This window comes from Panulirus ornatus, chromosome 16 (assembly GCF_036320965.1).
Source record: "Panulirus ornatus isolate Po-2019 chromosome 16, ASM3632096v1, whole genome shotgun sequence".
NCBI classification, from domain to species: Eukaryota; Metazoa; Arthropoda; class Malacostraca; order Decapoda; family Palinuridae; genus Panulirus; species Panulirus ornatus.
This window is the reverse complement of record NC_092239.1, coordinates 30,339,063-30,357,499: the sequence shown is the minus strand read 5'-3', so window position 1 is coordinate 30,357,499 and position 18,437 is coordinate 30,339,063. Positions and strand designations below refer to the sequence as shown.

Here is an 18,437-nt window from a genome sequence, read left to right as displayed (position 1 = left end):
CTCAACTACCACATTACTCACCTTCGTATCACTAACGCCTGGTCTCTTATATCATAACTGCTCCCAAAACGCTTATCTCTCATGATTTTTCTTCGCATGGCCAGGTGCATAAGCACTAATAATCACCCATCTCTCGCTATCCATCTTTATTTTCACCCACATCAGTCTAGAATTTACTTCCATACACTTCACACTCTCTCACAACTCCTGCATCAGAAATCGTGCTACTCCTTCCTTAGCTCTTGTTCTTCCACCAACCCTTGGAATTACTTCCAAGACATCTCCAAACTAATCTTCCCATTTACCCATGAGCTTTGTTTCATTCAGAGCCAGAGCATCCAGGTTCCTTTTCTCAAACATACTACCTATCCTTCCTCTCTTCTTACCTTGGTTACATCTACACAAATTTAGAAACCCCAGCCTGAGCGTTGGAGGAGGATGAGCACTCGCCGCTTGGCTCCTTCTGTTCCACCCTTTAGAAATTGAAATACAAGAAGAAGGGTTCCCACCCTCAAGCTCTCGCCCCTTTTGGTATTAAAAAAAAAGGGGGGTGACTGCATTGTTGACTGGTTGGTAAGGTTATTTAAAGTATGTATGACTCATGGTGAGGTGCCTGAGGATTGGCGGAATGCGTGCATAGTGCCATTGTACAAAGGCAAAGGGGATAAGAGTGAGTGCTCAAATTACAGAGGTATAAGTTTGTTGAGTATTCCTAGTAAATTATATGGGAGGGTATTGATTGAGAGGGTGAAGGCATGTACAGAGCATCAGATTGGGGAAGAGCAGTGTGGTTTCAGAAGTGGTAGAGGATGTGTGGATCAGGTGTTTGCTTTGAAGAATGTATGTAAGAAATACTTAGAAAAGCAAATGGATTTGTATGTAGCATTTATGGATCTGGAGAAGGCATATGATAGAGTTGATAGAGATGCTCTGTGGAAGGTATTAAGAATATATGGTGTGGGAGGCAACTTGTTAGAAGCAGTGAAAAGTTTTTTTATCGAGGATGTAAGGCATGTGTACGTGTAGGAAGAGAGGAAAGTGATTGGTTCTCAGTGAATGTAGGTTTGCGGCAGGGGTGTGTGATGTCTCCATGGTTGTTTAATTTGTTTATGGATGGGGTTGTTAGGGAGGTGAATGCAAGAGTTTTGGAAAGAGGGGCAAGTATGAAGTCTGTTGTGGATGAGAGAGCTTGGGAAGTGAGTCAGTTGTTGTTCGCTGATGATACAGCGCTGGTGGCTGATTCATGTGAGAAACTGCAGAAGCTGGTGACTGAGTTTGGTAAAGTGTGTGAAAGAAGAAAGTTAAGAGTAAATGTGAATAAGAGCAAGGTTATTAGGTACAGTAGGGTTGAGGGTCAAGTCAATTGGGAGGTAAGTTTGAATGGAGAAAAACTGGAGGAAGTAAAGTGTTTTAGATATCTGGGAGTGGATCTGGCAGCGGATGGAACCATGGAAGCGGAAGTGAATCATAGGGTGGGGGAGGGGGCGAAAATCCTGGGAGCCTTGAAGAATGTGTGGAACTCGAGAACATTATCTCGGAAAGCAAAAATGGGTATGTTTGAAGGAATAGTGGTTCCAACAATGTTGTATGGTTGCGAGGTGTGGGCTATGGATAGAGTTGTGCGCAGGAGGGTGGATGTGCTGGAAATGAGGTTTGAGGACAATGTGTGGTGTGAGGTGGTTTGATCGAGTAAGTAATGTAAGGGTAAGAGAGATGTGTGGAAATAAAAAGAGCGTGGTTGAGAGAGCAGAAGAGGGTGGTTTGGGCACATGAAGAGAATGAGTGAGGAAAGATTGACCAAGAGGATATATGTGTCGGAGGTGGAGGGAACGAGGAGAAGTGGGAGACCAAATTGGAGGTGGAAAGATGGAGTGAAAAAGATTTTGTGTGATCGGGGCCTGAACATGCAGGACGGTGAAAGGAGGGCAAGGAATAGAGTGAATTGGATCGATGTGGTATACCGGGGTCGACGTGCTGTCAGTGGATTGAATCAGGGCATGTGAAGAGTCTGGGGTAAACCATGGAAAGTTGTGTGGGGCCTGGATGTGGAAAAGGAGCTGTGGTTTCGGGCATTATTGCATGACAGCTAGAGACTGAGTGTAAACGAATGGGGCCTTTGTTGTCTTTTCCTAGCGCTACCTCGCACACATGAGGGGGGAGAGGGATGTTATTCCATGTGTGGCGAGGTGGCGATGGGAATGAATAAAGGCAGACAATGTGAATTGTGTGCATGTGTATATATGTATGTGTCTGTGTGTGTATATATATGTGTACATTGAGATGTATGGGTATGTATATTTGCGTGTGTGGACGTGTATGTATATACATGTGTATGGGGGTGGGTTGGGCCATTTCTTTCGTCTGTTTCCTTGCGCTACCTCGCAAACGCGTGAGACAGCGACAAAGCAAAATAAATAAATAGATAATATATATATTACATACTTATACTCGTTTGCCTTTATTCATTCGCGGCGCCAACCCACCCATAGGAAACAGCATCATCACTCCCTGCGTCAAGGAAGTAGCGCCAGGAGAATAACGAAAAAGGGCCACATCCGCTCACACTTATTCACATGCCCTGGTTCAGTCATTGACAGCACGTCGACTCTATTATACCACATCGTTCCAATTTTCTCTATTCTGTACACGCCATTCACACTCCTGCACGTTCGGGCCCCGATAGCTCAAAATCTTTTTCACTCCATCTTTCCACCTCCAATCTGGTCTCCTGCTTTTCCTTGTTCCCTCCATCTCTGACACATATATCCTCTTTATCAACCTTTTCTCGCTCATTCTCTCCATATGTCCAAAACATTCCAATACACCCTCTTCAGATCTGTCAACCACACTCCTATTATTACCACACATCTTTCTTACCCTTTCATTACTTACTCGATCACATTGTTGAGACTCTTACTCTTTCAAAAATACCCATCTCTGCTCTCCGAGATAACGTTCTCTTTCTATACATTCTTCATCACTCCCAGTACCTTCGTTCCCTCCCACAACCTATGACTCACTTCCTCTTCCATGGTTCGCTGCCAAGTCCACTCTCAGATACCGAAAAGACTTCACTTCCTCCCGTTTTTCTCCATTCAAACTTAATCCCAACTAACTTGTCCCTCAAACTCGCTTGATCTAATAACCTAGCTCTTATTCACATCTACTCAACTTTCTCCTTTTACACTCTTTTTCCAAACTCAGTCACCAACTTCTGCAGTTTCTCATTCGAATCAGCTACCAGTGCTGTATCATCGGCGAACAACAACTCATTCACTTCCCATGCCCTCTCATTCCCAACAGACTGCATACTCGCCCGTCTCTCCAAAACTCTTGCATTTACTTCCCTAACCAACCTATCCATAAACAAATCAAATAACCATGGTGACATCACACATCTCTGCCGCAGACTGACCTTCACTGGGAACCAATCAAACTCCTCACTTCCTACTTGTACACATGCCTTACACCCTTGATAAATACTTCTTACTGCCACTAGCTGCTTACCTCTCGCACCATATATTTTTAATACCTTCTACAAAGCATCTCTCAACACAACATATGCTTTCTCCAGATTCATAAATACCACATACACAGCCATCTGTTTTTCTAAGTATTTCTCAGACACATTCTACAAAGCAAGCAATTGATCCACACATCCTCTACCACTTCTAAAATCACACTGCTCCTCCCCAGTCTGATGCTCTGTACGTGCCGTCACCCTCTAGATCAACACCTTCCCATTCAATTTTCCAGGTGTACTCAACAAACTTATGCCTCTGTAGTTTGTACACTCACTTTCATTCCCTTTCCTTTTGTACAATGGCACTATGCATGCATTCCGTCAATCCTCAAGCGTTTCACCGTGATCCATGCATACACTGAATATCCTTTCCAATCAATCAACAACAGTCACCCCCTTTCTTGATAAATTCAACTGCAATACCATTCACTCCTGCCGCCTTGCCGGATTTTATCATCCACGAGGCTGTCATCACCACATCTCTCTTTACCAAACCACCCTCTCTGACTTTCTCAATACGCACACTTCTCCGACCAAAACACCCTACATCTGCCACTGTATCATCAAACACATTCAACAATCCTTCAAGATACTCCTCCTCACTCTATTACAAACTGATATCACTTCCTCCTTTCCCCATCCACCGATGTTCCCATTTGTTCTCTTGTTTTTCGCACATTATTTATTTTCTTATAAAACATCTTTCTATTCTTCCTAAAGTTAAATGATACTCTCTCACCCTAATGCTCATTTGTCCTCTTTTTCAACTCTTGCATCATCATCCTGACCTCCTGCCGCTTATACGTCTCCAAGTCATTTGTACTCCTTCCTTGTAAGTACTGTCCAAACGCCTCTCTTTTCTCTTTCACTTGTAACTTTAGTTTTTCCTTCCACCACTCACCGCCCTATCTAATCTGCCCACTTCTCACCTTTCTCATGCCACATGCATCTCTTGATCACTCCATCACTGCTTCCCTAAATACATTCCATTCCTCACCCATTCCCCTCACTTCATTTGCTCGCACCTTTTGTTATTCTACCCTCAATCTCCTAGTATTTCGTCACACAAGTGTCCTTTCCAAGCTCACTTATTCTCACGATTCTCTTTTCCCCAAGATTCTCTCCTCTTCTTTGGAAACCACTAGAAATCTTTACCTTCGCCTGCACAAGATTGTGGTCAGACATCCCACCTCTATCAGCAAATTTACAGCCAAAAGTCGCTCTTTTACTCGCCTATCAATCAATACGTAATCTATTGATGCTCGTTGACCATCTCTCCTACCCACACACGTATACTTGTGTATATCTCCTTTTCTAAACCAGGTATTCCCAATCACCAGTATTCTTTTTTTCAGCACACAAATCCACAATCTCTTCACCATTTCCATTCACAGCACTGAATATCCCATGCGCACCAATTATACCCTCAACTGCCACATTACTCACCTTCGCATTCAAATCACCCATCACTAATACCTGGTCTCGTCCACCAAAACGGCTAACACTTTCATTCAGCTGCTCCCAAAACACTTGCCTTTCACGATCTTTCTTCTCATGACCAGGTGCATAAGCACCAATAATCATCCATCTCTCACCACCCACTTTCAGTTTTACCTACATCAATCTAGAATTTACACTCTTACACTATATTATACACTGCCACAACTCTTGCTTCAGGAGTAGAGCTACTCCTTCCTTAACTCGTCTTCTCACGAACCCCTGACTTTACTTCCAAGACGTTTCCAAACCATTCTTCCTCTTTACCCTTCCGCTTCGTTCCATTCAGAACCAGAACATCCAGGATTCTTTCCTCAAACATATTACCTATATCTTCTTTCTTCTCATCTTAGTTATATCCACACACATTCAGACACCCCAATCTGCGCCTTCGTGCAAGATGAGCACTCCCCGCTTGACTCCTGTTTCCTATTTTAGAAGATGAAATACAAGAAGGGGAAGATTTCCAGTCCCCCGCCCCTTTTGCATATCTTAGCCTAAGCCAAGTACCCAATTTATCGAACAACACGTAATGGAGGATGAACAACTGTGTTGACTATGGACTGACTGTCGCAACCAGGATTCAAACGTATGCGCTCGACCCTGGCCTGCACGTGAGTGCTTTACAGTCAGCAGCGGTAATCGGTACACCACGGAGGTCCTATCTGGGTCGTCCATTTCTGGGACATGACCTTCATTGACGTGCCTAATAAGCATACTACCAGGGGTGTCATGTCTGGGGACATGGCCTTCACTGACGTACCTAATGAGCATAACGGGGGTAATAATGTCCGGGGACATTGCCCTCTGCCAATAATCCTCACTGACAGGCCTTATGAACCTAACAGGTGTCTATGCCCAGGGACACAACACTGACTGACAGGCCTAATATGCCTATATGGAGCCTATGATTGACTTATGTAAATGTGCTAACAAATATGTAAGTATCCTAACACAGCCTAATATATGCAGCCTCTGATCACGGCGCCTGCGTTGCTACTTCCGGAGAGAAAACGAACCCTGGGTTGTGGATTGTGACAAGTTGCGAGGATGAGCTGCAGTTTATATGTAAGATGCACTAAGAAATTGTCTCCTAGGATATTTTGTGGTGCATGTCAGGTTGTAAGTTGATATATATATTTTGTGTCTTCCTAATCCTAATGAAATTATTCAACTCTATCGTACTGAATTATGTTGTGCTTGTTTTCAGGAAATGTAGAGCTTTTCTTTTTGTATGCTTATCTAGTAATCTTGTTTCGTTATTCTGTGTTCATATTTATTGAATCTGTTCATAGATCAGTTTATCTGTTGTTGAAATGATTCTTCTTTAAAGCTGGTTTAGAAAATTCTTTACTTTTATTATGCGAAATCCTTTCCTTTTCTTACCATAAGCAATTTACTTGTCATTTTCGTCTTGTATTCATTTCGTAATTTCTACTTCCTCCTGTCGTTATCTTGCCATTCTAGTGCTTGTTATTGCTCCGTTTGATTGTCTACCCTTCTTTCTTAATGAAGCATTTTCTTCTTTCATGTTTTTATGAATCCTCCAAGTTTTCATTGCAACAAACGCTCATGAATAACCTTGTCACTATATCATTTTGTGTCTTTTTTGACAACTTGCTTCATCTCCACATTGCACACGTTTGTATCACCTTTACAACTGCCTTGAAAGACCCAAATATTATCTTTCTGAGACACCTTTTGTTTGTCCTGTTTGCTCCTCCACTTTAATGAAGACTTTATTGCTCTTATTCTTTGTTCTTTTGCAATACTTATCTCTTCCTCTGAGTCTCCTTTCATGTTGTCGCTTTTCTTCCTCTATACACTTCACGTCCTTTCTATAGCTATTTGTTTCTTTTGTTTTCCTTCTGTCATCTGTTCATCCATTTATCATACATCCTGTCCTCCTCTATATCTGTTTGCTATATTTCTGTCTTCCCTTAAAAGATCTATCTATGTAGATAGACAGATCCTTTATCTCATCACTTCATTTCACTCATATGCTTCACTTCCTTTCTTTACCAATTTCTTTCCTCTTTTTTTTCTTTTTTGTTTCTTCCATATTTCCTCTACCGTTTAATTTTCTCCGGATATCCCCGCTATCCTTCCTCTCACTGCTTCTCCGTCAAGACAACACTTGCTGCAGGTGAATATGACCGCGACGACTACATCCCTCCTACACTCTCGTCCCCAATGTCGCCTCCTGCACACTGCGCCTATGGCTGGGACCATCGAGGCACCCGCTGCTATAGAGTAAGTCCACATGTTAGTATATTTTGTTTGTTATTTTTGTTCAAGGTGGGGGATCTATGAGCAGAGTTTGCTGATGTGTGTGGCAGGAAATATATGTATATTGTAAAATGGTGACAGGAAAGATGAAGAATCTTTTTTTTTTTTTTTTAGAAAGAACGCGATGAATACATGACTGGTAATGGTTGTTGGACCAAACTTTTAACCTGAGAATGATGTTTGAGCTGCTGGAGAAGTTTGTGACTTTGTTACCTTTAACGATCATTAAACATAAAACAATTGACTGAATAATTAACTTTTTTGGAATGTGTTCTGAGTGTCTGGTATGAAAGAAAAATGTTAAGCATAACGGGAAGGTACTTGGGGAGTTTTATGTCATGAAAATAGCACCGGTAGAGAGATCGTGGCCAGAGTTAGAGAGATAACAGAATCAAACTGAAATTTCACCAGTTACACCAATCTTGACCACGAAGGTACGACCACGGAGAACAATGGTATAGACCTTGGGCACAACGGTACAACCTCTGAGGACGATGGTACAGCCTTTGGGTATATCGCCCTAGCGTTTCACTCTAACCCTTGACGGTGAAGTCAGAGGCCAGGCCATCATACCCAAGGTCATAATGTCGTTTTTAAGGGACATGCATTATATTGCAGCAATTGCTTAATATCTTTATAGAAAAAGAGGACATATGCTGACATATATGGCCAGACTGAGAGCACTCACAACTTCCATCCCTCAACGCTGAACAGCCCACTGTGTGGCTACATATTAGCAATGCGTCCTGACCATTGTCCCACTGCAACAGGTGTTCCCTGAGCCGTTATCTTGGCATGAGGGAGAGCATTGGTGTTCCTCCCATGGTGGCCATCTAGCCAGCATTGGCAGTGCTGAAGAGCAGACTGCAATATATGAGTATGTATCACCTCTTTACGCACCAGCTATTTATCTACTAACTGCTTACGTACCAGCTTTTTCCTACTAACTGCTTTCGTACCAGCTGTTTTCCTACCATCTACTTTTTATGTCAGATGAGACGGAACTGGCACTGAGGCCAGAATCAAGGTCATCCTGCTTACGTAACAGCGGTTTACCTACCACTTTCTGTGTACCAGTTGTTTAACTGTCAACTGCTTACATACCAGATGTTTTACTACCAATTGCATATGTAACAGCTGTTTGTGTACCGTTTACATACCAGCTGTTTCCCTACGGTTGTTTGTGTTTCTTTGTAGTTGTCAGGTGTCTTGGTTGACAGTAGTGTGAGAGTTTGATGACTGTAATCCCATTTCTGTATCACCCGTTTGTTTATTTGTTTGTCTGTTTTTCAGAGTAATTTTAAGAAAGACTTAAGATCAGCTGTTTTTGTTTATTTTAAGTAAATGAAGTTGTCATGCATGTAATAATACGAGTATGATAACTATAACCACAACCATATGGCCTCTATATACTTCATGATAAGTCATGATGTTAGATTCTCATGTATATATATATATATATATATATATATATATATATATATATATATATATATATATATTTTATACTAATCGCCACTTCCCGAATCAGCGAGGTAGCGTTAAGAACAGAGGATGAGGACTGGGCCCTTAAGGGAACATCCTCACCTGGCCCCCTTCTCTGTTTCTTTTGGAAAAAAAAAAAAAGAGAGGGGAGGATTTCCAGCCTCCCGCTCCCTCCCCTTTTAGTCGCCTTCTACGACACGCAGGGAATACGTGGGAAGTATTCTTTCTCCCCTATCCCCAAGGATAATATATATATATATATATATATATATATATATATATATATATATATATATATATATATATATATATATATAGTGGAAAGGATCACAATTTTGCGCGTGATCAAGATATTCCTATGAGTCCACGGGGAAAATGAAACACGAAAAGTTCCCAAGTGCAGGGGAGAGACAAGAGAGAAATATAACAGTCAGTTGATATATATATATATATATATATATATATATATATATATATATATATATATATATATATATATATATAAAGACAAATTCATTGGTAACTACGAATGACTTATCAATCGAGACATTAATTATAATTATAATCCTTAACTTTTGAAAGAAACTGCTGGTGTTATGGTGGTATAAGTGAACTGTGATTCCATAAAAGTCATTTCAACAATCATTAAACAGTTAACACTGACAATTTTGTACTTTCTTCAAGGGAGGACAATTACTTAGGCATATTTTTTGGCAAACATAGACAAAATGAACATATCTTTCTTACTCTGTTCCCTGCCAGGCTGCCTGGACTGCTGGACTTCAGCGACGTCTACGATTCCGTTTGGGTTGGTCTCAAACTAGACTTAGACTCAGGTAGGCCAAGGACCGCAGTATTTACATGGCAGTGCAGTGTTTATAGGTGTTGTTACATTCTAAAGCAACATACATTATAATAGTGTTGTTTCGTGCCGTGTTCTTTGTTCACCAGCAACTTTACTTCACCATCCCACCACTCACTACCTTTTCTAAAATGCCCACATCCCATCTTGCGCATGCCGCAAACTTCTCTAGCACATGTGAACGCTGCTTTCCTAAATATATCCCCTTTCTCATCCACTCCTTTACCATTTTCTTCACCAAAGTTTTGCTATTCTTCACTCAGTCTCTCCTGGTATTTCTTCACACAAGCATCTTTTCCAAGCCCACTCACTTTCACCACCCTCTTTTCATCCATATCATTTCTTTTCTTAAATCCTCTGCAATCTTTCACCCTTACCCCACCAAGTAGTGATTAGACATCCTACCGGCTGCCCCTCTTAGCACATTCACATTAACGAGTCTCTGTTTCTCTTTTGTGCATCTATCAATTAACACATAATCCAATAATGTCTGCTCACTTTTAACTTCCTTCATGTGAACGTACTTGTGTTCCATCCCGTCTTATCGCATCCTGACACTTCCATTTCGTCTCATTTTCTCTGTTCTTTCTGTCTGATGTTTAAATCACAAAAGGATTTGTAGTTCTCTAAGGCTGTTGAATACAGCCAAGATCACAGAGAAAATTTTATATGTTAAGGATTTGGATAACCTAACCACTTAGATGATTCAAACAGTCTGTCTAGTAACGCAAACCTTCGTAATTCAGATCCTCATATTCTTTCCTGACAGTATGAAACAGAAGTGTTTGAATATTCCTATTCTATAGCAAAGGTATTGTTTACACTATGTGAGTGGGAATTATCTATCCATCCTTTCTTGGTTTATGCGAGCGTTCATAATTTTGTTTTAGTTTTACATTCTTTTTATGTTATAGATACATCAGAAATTACCGTAAGTGTTGATATGAATTGTTCTGGGGAAGAATATTTGTTATTTTCTTCTCCGCCATATTGTCCTCTCCCGTTTGTCACATTCAGACGGTATGACTCATTTTGTGACTCCTGTCAACATCTTCGTCTCCACCAGAGCTCTACACGTAATATTCTCTCTCTCTCTCTCTCTCTCTCTCTCTCTCTCTCTCTCTCTCTCTCTCTCTCTCTCTCTATCTATCTATCTATCCATTTGTTTGCCTTTTTTGCCTAATCATTCCTTCTCATACTTTCTTAACGTTCCTCATCCTTTTTCCTTTCCTTTCTGTTTCTCTTGAGAATGTTAGACTAGGCCCTTTGTGAGAGAGAAACTAATGATCAGAAGGTTTTTTTTCACAAGAATGTTCCACAGAGGATCTGACTTCCTCCGTCAAAGGGGATTCTCCGTTTTCTTGATGAGAGATACTTATAAAACAATTCAAAACCTTATATTATATTCCTTTAGCACATTCACAACCATATATTCCTTTAGCACATTCACAACCATATATTCCTTTACCACATTCACAACCTTATACTCCTTTAGCACATTCACAACCTTATACCATATTCCTATGGCACATTCACAACCTTATATCATATTCCTATGGCACATTCAAAACCTTTCATTATCTTCTTTTGGCACATTCAAAACCTTGCAATATATTCCTATGGCACAATGAAAACCTAACATTATATTGCTATGGCACATTCGAAACCTTACATAATATTTCTATGGCACATTCAAAACCTTAAATTCTATTCTTATGGTTCTCTTACATCACTTTCCTATGACAAGTTCAAAACCTTTCATTAAATTCCTATGACACATTCATAATCTTACATTATATTCCTATGGCACATTCAAAACCTTATATGATATAACTGGCACATTCAAAATCCTTACATTATATTCCACTGACACATTCAGAACCACTCATTATATTCCTAAGGCACGATCAGAACTTCAACTAATGAAAACAAAGAGAATCTACATCTTATTCCCATGATTTAAATCCTCTCCATCTGTCTGCCACTAGAATACTACTGGACGGATGGTACAGTCTTGGACTACATAGACTGGGCTACGGACCAACCAGACAATCATCATGGCCGAGAAAAATGTGGTTCAGCTGACTTGTCCACCTTGAAACTCTCCGATACTGTGTGCCATGCCTACCTGCCCTTTATATGCGAGGCAGCAGAAGGTAATAATCCTCCGTCGTTTTCATTCCTGCCCAAAAGATGTGGTATAAACATTCAGTATACTGTTGAGCGAATGTGTGAATAACATTCTCGTTAGATGCGAGAGAGCAACGTTTGTCGAGGAGTTTCAAGTATCGCTTTTAGCAGGATTTGTAGGTAAACATATCATAAGTAGCCTTATATTTCTTCATAAACATAATTGTACCAATAAATTGCACTACGTTATATGTATATATACATTCGAAATTGTATTTCATATTCAAAAACTTGGCATAGAAGGAACCAAGAAAAGAGTGCTTAGGTTGGGATGTCAGAATTTGCGTAGATGTAACCAGAAAAGGAAGACGTGAGAGATAGGTTGTATGTTTGAAGACATAAACCTGGATTTTCTCGCTTTGAGTGAACAGAAACTTAAAGGGAAAATCATTTGGAAATGTCTCAAGGGTAAATTCAGGGACTAGTTTGAAGACAAGAACAAAGAAAAGGGTGGCACTTCTGCTGAAGGAGGAAATGCGAGATTGTGAGTCCCAGACTAATGTGAGTAAAGATCAAAGTTCATTATGAGAGGTGGTAACTAAAGGAGTGAGGAAGTAGAGAGAGTGTTGGTAGGAGTTGGGAGAATATGTTGGCAAATTTGATGTGTGCGACCAAGTATTAGAGATGGATGATTTGAATGAGAAAGTATTGGCTGTGGCAGTTGAAGGTATTCTTATGGGGCTGGGGTGCCCATTAATGTGAATAAAAAGATGAAAAACTTATTAAGTTGTGTGCCAATAAAGGGAAAAAGGACTGGTGACTGGGAATACCTGGCTTGAAAAGGGAAATAAATACATTTACATGAAGGAAGTTAAAAGTGAGCAGACATTATTGGATTATGTGTTAATTGATAGACGCACAAAAGAGAGACATTGAGACTCGTTAATGTGAATGTGCTAAGAGGGGCAGCCGGTAGGATGTCTAATCACTACTTGGTGGGGTAAGGGTGAAAGATTGCAGAGGATTTAAGAAATGATATGGATGAAAAGAGGGTGGTGAAGGTGAGTGAGCTTGGAAAAGATGCTTGTGTGAAGAGATACCAGGAGAGACTGATTGAAGAATAGCAAAACTTTGGTGAAGAAAATGGTAAAGGAGTGGATGAGAAAGGGGATATATTTAGGAAAGCAGCGTTTACATGTGCTAGAGAAGTATGTGGCATGCGTAAGGTGAGATGTGGGCATTTTAGAAAAGGTAGTGAGTGGTGGGATGATGAAGTAAAGTTGCTGAAGAAAGAGATAATAGTTGTGTATAGGAGGTACTTATGGGGAAGGAGTGCAAATGACAGGGAAATGTACGAGAGAAACCCGTACGAGGTCAAGAGGAAGGCGCAACGGCTGAAAAAGAGGGCAATGGAGAATTTAAAGATGTTTTGGTAGGAAGTTAATATTGTGAGAAAAACAAGAAAACACATGAGATTATCAGTTAAGGGTACACATGGGGAAGTGGTAACAGGAAATGATGAAGTGAGGAAGAGATAGAGTGGGTATTTTGAAGGATTGTTAAATGTGTTTGATGACAGGGTGGCAGATGTGGGGTATTTTGTGTCAGGCAGGTGTGCAAGGTGAGCGAATCGTGGAAAGTGGTTTGGTGAATAAGGAAGCGGTGGTGAAAGCCTTGTGCAAGATGAAAAATGGCAAGGAGGCTGGAGTGGATGGTATTACAGTTGAATTTCTTAAGAACGAGGGTGACTGTTGATTGGTTAGTTACATTATCAGTGTATGTATGGATCATAGTGTAGTGTCTTAGGATTGGCGGAATGCGTGGATGGTGCCCTTTAATAAATACAAGATCATAAAGGTAAGTGTTGGAGCTAAAGAGGTTTAAGTCTGTTGAGTCATAAAGGTAAGTGTTGGAGCTAAAGAGGTTTAAGTCTGTTGAGTGCACCTGGTAAGGTCTACGGGAAAGTAGTGACTGGGAAGAAAAAATGTGGTTTCAGGCGCAACAGAGATTGTGTGGATCAAGTGTTATTTTAAAGAATGTGTGAAAAATACTTAGAGAGAATGACCGATTTGCATGTGGCATTTATAGACTTGGAGAAAGCATATGAAAGGGTTAATAGAGATACCTTGTTGAAAGGTCCTTCGAGTATATGGTGTGGGAGTAAAGCTACAAGAAGCAGTGAAAAGTTTATATCAAAAGTGTAAGATGCGAGTAAGAAGAGAGGAAAATGAGTGGTTACAGATGAAGGTGGGTCTGTGGCAAGGGTTTGTGATGTCCCTATGGCTGTTTAATTTGTACATGGATGGGGTGGTGAGGGAGGTAAATACAAGGGACTTGGAGAGAGGGGCGCGTATGCATTCTGTAAGGAAGAGGTCCTGAGGTAATCATGAATGGGTGAACTATATCTTCGTATATACCAGGTACTGATTCATCGACCAGTCCAGAGAAGAGAAGGAAAACCTGGACTAACTGCGGGCCAATTGCCGTACCTCGGATTAGAACCCGGGCGAACCCATCCGTGACTCATGGTCAGCAGCGTTGAACACTGCACCATGGGAGCTCATAAAAATAAATAATGTGTTAAATGATATCAATTTTCCAAGACTATATGCTTTGCGAAAGGATGACAGGGAGTACGGAGCTAATAGGAAAATTTTTTGTACTTGATTATGGGCCACCCGCTGCATACACATGTAAATGAAATGAATGGCAAGAATCAACATATGGCCACCAGAGCCTCCACATGCATCAATGTTATCCAGCCTATTCATCCCTTCTATGAGAAATGCTTTCCCGTATTCAAAAGTTTTCATATCTATCATGTATTACTCTACAAGTTCCATGTGATTTTGTCAAGTCCTTACGTACATGGTTTATGTGCTTCAAGATTTGATGGTGACAACGATGGTGACCCCATCCAAGGTTCCGGACACGCAATGCGATGATGATCCCTCGTGGCTTCTCTATGGACATTACTGCTACAAGTTCATATCTGCTTCTGATGAGGACCCCCAGACTTGGTGGGATTCCCACAAACTCTGTAGAAATGAAGGAGCAGAGTTAGCTTCCATTCACACCTATGAGGAGAACTACTGGATTGAATCGAAGGTATGTGGCTTATTTATTCACTTAATGTAATATTGATAATGGGCATTAGAGAGATGAATTAGTCTAACCGTGATACACTATTTCCAGTGTGCATGAAGGAAAAATCCTTGAGCTCGTTTATGTGAACTTAGAGTAGATGTCATTATACAAAATGGTTGTTTCGAGGGTCGTGCCCTCTTGCTTAAGGGTAAAAGTGTCCGGTGTAACTAATACAGATGTTATTACTCATACTTCAACAGACTGGGATCATCTTTTCAGAAGAATGAAAAGTAATGGGTTCGTAAGATCTTTAAACGCTCACTGTAAAATATTCGGAAATTCATTGCAGTTTTACGAATGTATTTGTTTTTATGGACAATCAGGAAAGTAAAATGGACATGAACTTTTTTACCCAACACCTGGACATGAGAAGAAAGATCATAAGAGGCAAGTATTCCGGGAGAAGCTAAGGGAGTGTGTCAGCAGTTTTGATGTAAAAAACCGGGTATTAGTAATGAGTGATTTGCATGTGAAGGTGAGTAATATAGCAGTTGAGGGTATAATTAGAGTGTATGGGGCATTCAGTATTATGAATGGAGATGAAGAACAGTCTGTGGAGTTGTGTGCTGAAAGAGGTTATAGTAAATGAAGCAGAGGGAGTGGGTAAGGAATGGGAAGTATTTAGGGAAGCTGTACTGGCATTTGCGAGAGATGCATGTAGCGTGCGAAAGGTGGGAGGTGGGCAGATTAGAAAGGGTAGCGAGTGGTGGATGAAGAAGTAAAGTTGCTGGTGAAAGAGAGGAGATAGGCGTTTGGGCGATACTTACAGGGAAGTACTGCAAATGGAGGTCAAGAGAAAGGTGCAGGGGTTGAAAAGGAGAGCAAATGAGAGTTGGGGTGAGTGAGTAAAAGCAAGCTTTAGGGAAGATAAGATGAGATGATGTGCAAAAGATAAGAGAATCAATGGGAACACTGGTGAAGGGGGGGATAAGCGGAAAGTGATAACAGGTATTGATGAAGTGAGGAGGAGACAGAGTGAGTATTTTGAGGGACTGTTAAATGTGTTGGATGATTAGAGTGGTAGATGTTGGATGTTTCGGTCAGGGTAGTATACGAGGTGAGAGTCATGGAAAGCGGTTTGGTGAAGAAAGAAGAGGTGGTGAAAGCCTTGTGTAAGATAAAATGTGGCAAGGCAGCTGGAGTGGATAGTATTGCCTTTGAATCTATTAAGAGAAGGGGATGAATGTATTACTGTTTGGTCGGAAAGGATTTTCATTGTGTGTATGGCTCACGGTGAAGTGCCTGAGGATTGGTGACATGCATGTATAGTAGCACTGTATAAATGCAAGGGGTATAAAAGTGAGTGTTCAAACTACAGAGGTATTTGTTTGAGTAATCCTGGTAAGTTGTATGGGAGGGTATAGATTGAGAGAGTGAAGGCATGTACGGAGCATCAGATTGGGGAGGAGCAGTGTGGTTTCAGATGTAGTGGAGGATATGTGGATCAGGTGTTCTTTGAAAAGTGTGTGCTAGAAATTCTTAGAAAATCAGATGGATTTGTATGTGGCATACATAGATCAAGAGAAAGCATATGGTAGGGTTTGTAGAGAGGCTTTAAGGAAATTTTAGGAAAATATTGTGTGGGAGGAAAGCTGCTAAAAGCAGTGAGAAATTTCTTTCAAGGGTGTAAGGCTTGCGTTCGAGTAGGAAGAGAGGAGAGTGAATGGTTCCAGTGAAGGTCGGTCTGCGACAGGGCTGTGTAATGCCACGATGGTTGCTCAGTTTGTTTATGGATGGGGTGGTGAAAGAAGTGGGGGGAGTAAATGCAAGAGTCGTAGAGGGAGGGAATATGCAGTCTGTTGGGATGAGAGAGCCTGGGAAGTGAGTCAGTTGTTGCTTGCTGATGGTACAGAACTGTAGGTAAATTCGAGAGAAACTGCAGAAATTGGTGAGTTTGGAAGATTGTGTCAAAGGAGCAAGGTGAGAGTAAATTGAATAAAACAAGGTTATTAGGTGTAGTAGGATTGAGGGACAGGTTATTTGGGATGTGAGTTTGAATGGAGAAAAATTGGAGGAAGTGAAGTTTCAGGTAACTCGGAGTGTACGTAGCAGCGAAAGGAAGCAGTAAAACGGAAGGGAGCCGTAGGGTGTGGGGTGAAGGTTCTGCGAGTAATGAAGAATGTGCGGAAAGAGAAAACATTATCTGGAAAGGCAAAATGGGTATGTTTGAAGGTATAGTAGTCCCAACAATATTATATAGATGCGAGGCATGCTAATGGATAAAGCTATATATATATATATATATATATATATATATATATATATATATATATATATATATATATATATATATATATATATTCCCTGGGGATAGGGGAGAAAGAATACTTCCCACGTATTCCCTGCGTGTCGTAGAAGGCGACTAAAAGGGAAGGGAGCGGGGGGCTGGAAATCCTCCCCTCTCAGTTCTTTTTTAATTTTCTAAAAGAAAGAACAGAGAAGGGGGCCAGGTGAGGATATTCCCTCAAAGGTCCAGTCCTCTGTTCTTAACGCTACCTTGCTAACGCGGGAAATGGCGAATAGTGTAAAAAAAATATATATATATATATATATATATATATATATATATATATATATATATATATATATATATATATATATATATATTTTTTTTTTTTTTTTTTTTTTTTTTTTCCAAAAGAAGGAACAGAGAAGAGGTCCAGGTGAGGATATTCCCTCAAAGGCCCAGTCCTCTGTTCTTAACGCTACCTCGCTATCGCGGGAAATAGCGAATAGTATGAAAAAAAAAAAAAAGAAATATATATATATATATATATATATATATATATATATATATATATATATATATATATATATATATATATATATCATCCCTGGGAATAGGGGAGAAAGAACACTTCCCACGTATTCCCTGCGTGTCGTAGAAGGCGACTAAAAGGGAAGGGAGCGGGGGACTGGAAATCCTCCCCTCTCGTTTTTAGTTTTCCTAAAGAAGGAACAGAGGAGGGGGCCAAGAGAGGATATTCCCTCAAAGGCTAAGTCCTCTGTCCTTAAAGCTACCTCGCTAATGCGGGAAATGGCGAATAGTATAAAAAAACATATATATATATATATATATATATATATATATATATATATATATATATATATATATATATATATATATATATATATTTCTTTTTTTCTTTCATGCATTTGTGCTGTTTTCTGTCTATAGCCCATGCTTTGCAACCTTATAATATTGTTAGAATTACTAATCCTTCAAACATATACATTTTTGCCCTCCGAGATAGCATTCTCTCTTACCACACAATCTTCATCGCTCCTGAATATCTAAAACATTTCACTTCCTCCAATTTTTTTCCATTCAAACTTACGTCCCAACTAACTTGTCCCTCAACCCTGCTGAGCCTAGTAAACTTGCTCTTATTCACATTAACTTTCTCTTGTCACACTTTTCCAAACTCAGTCACCAACTTCTGCAGTTTCTCACTAGGATCAGCCAACACGCTGTATCATCGGCGAACAATAATTGACTCACTT

The 18,437-nt window shown here is 40.4% G+C and overlaps 1 protein-coding gene across 5 annotated transcripts in view; it reads left to right on the top strand.

The window, feature by feature from the left end:
• The window catches only part of LOC139754203 (macrophage mannose receptor 1-like), a 140,952-nt gene that overhangs the window by 50,415 nt on the left and 72,100 nt on the right, over nucleotides 1-18,437 (top strand). For all 5 annotated transcript variants that reach the window (XM_071671433.1, XM_071671438.1, XM_071671437.1 and 2 more), the window contains 6 exons: nucleotides 5,993-6,088; nucleotides 7,167-7,285; nucleotides 8,080-8,186; nucleotides 9,557-9,630; nucleotides 11,645-11,812; nucleotides 14,674-14,894. In XM_071671433.1, the coding sequence (XP_071527534.1) occupies nucleotides 5,993-6,088; nucleotides 7,167-7,285; nucleotides 8,080-8,186; nucleotides 9,557-9,630; nucleotides 11,645-11,812; nucleotides 14,674-14,894 (785 nt within the window). The remainder of the gene's footprint in view (nucleotides 1-5,992; nucleotides 6,089-7,166; nucleotides 7,286-8,079; nucleotides 8,187-9,556; nucleotides 9,631-11,644; nucleotides 11,813-14,673; nucleotides 14,895-18,437) is intronic.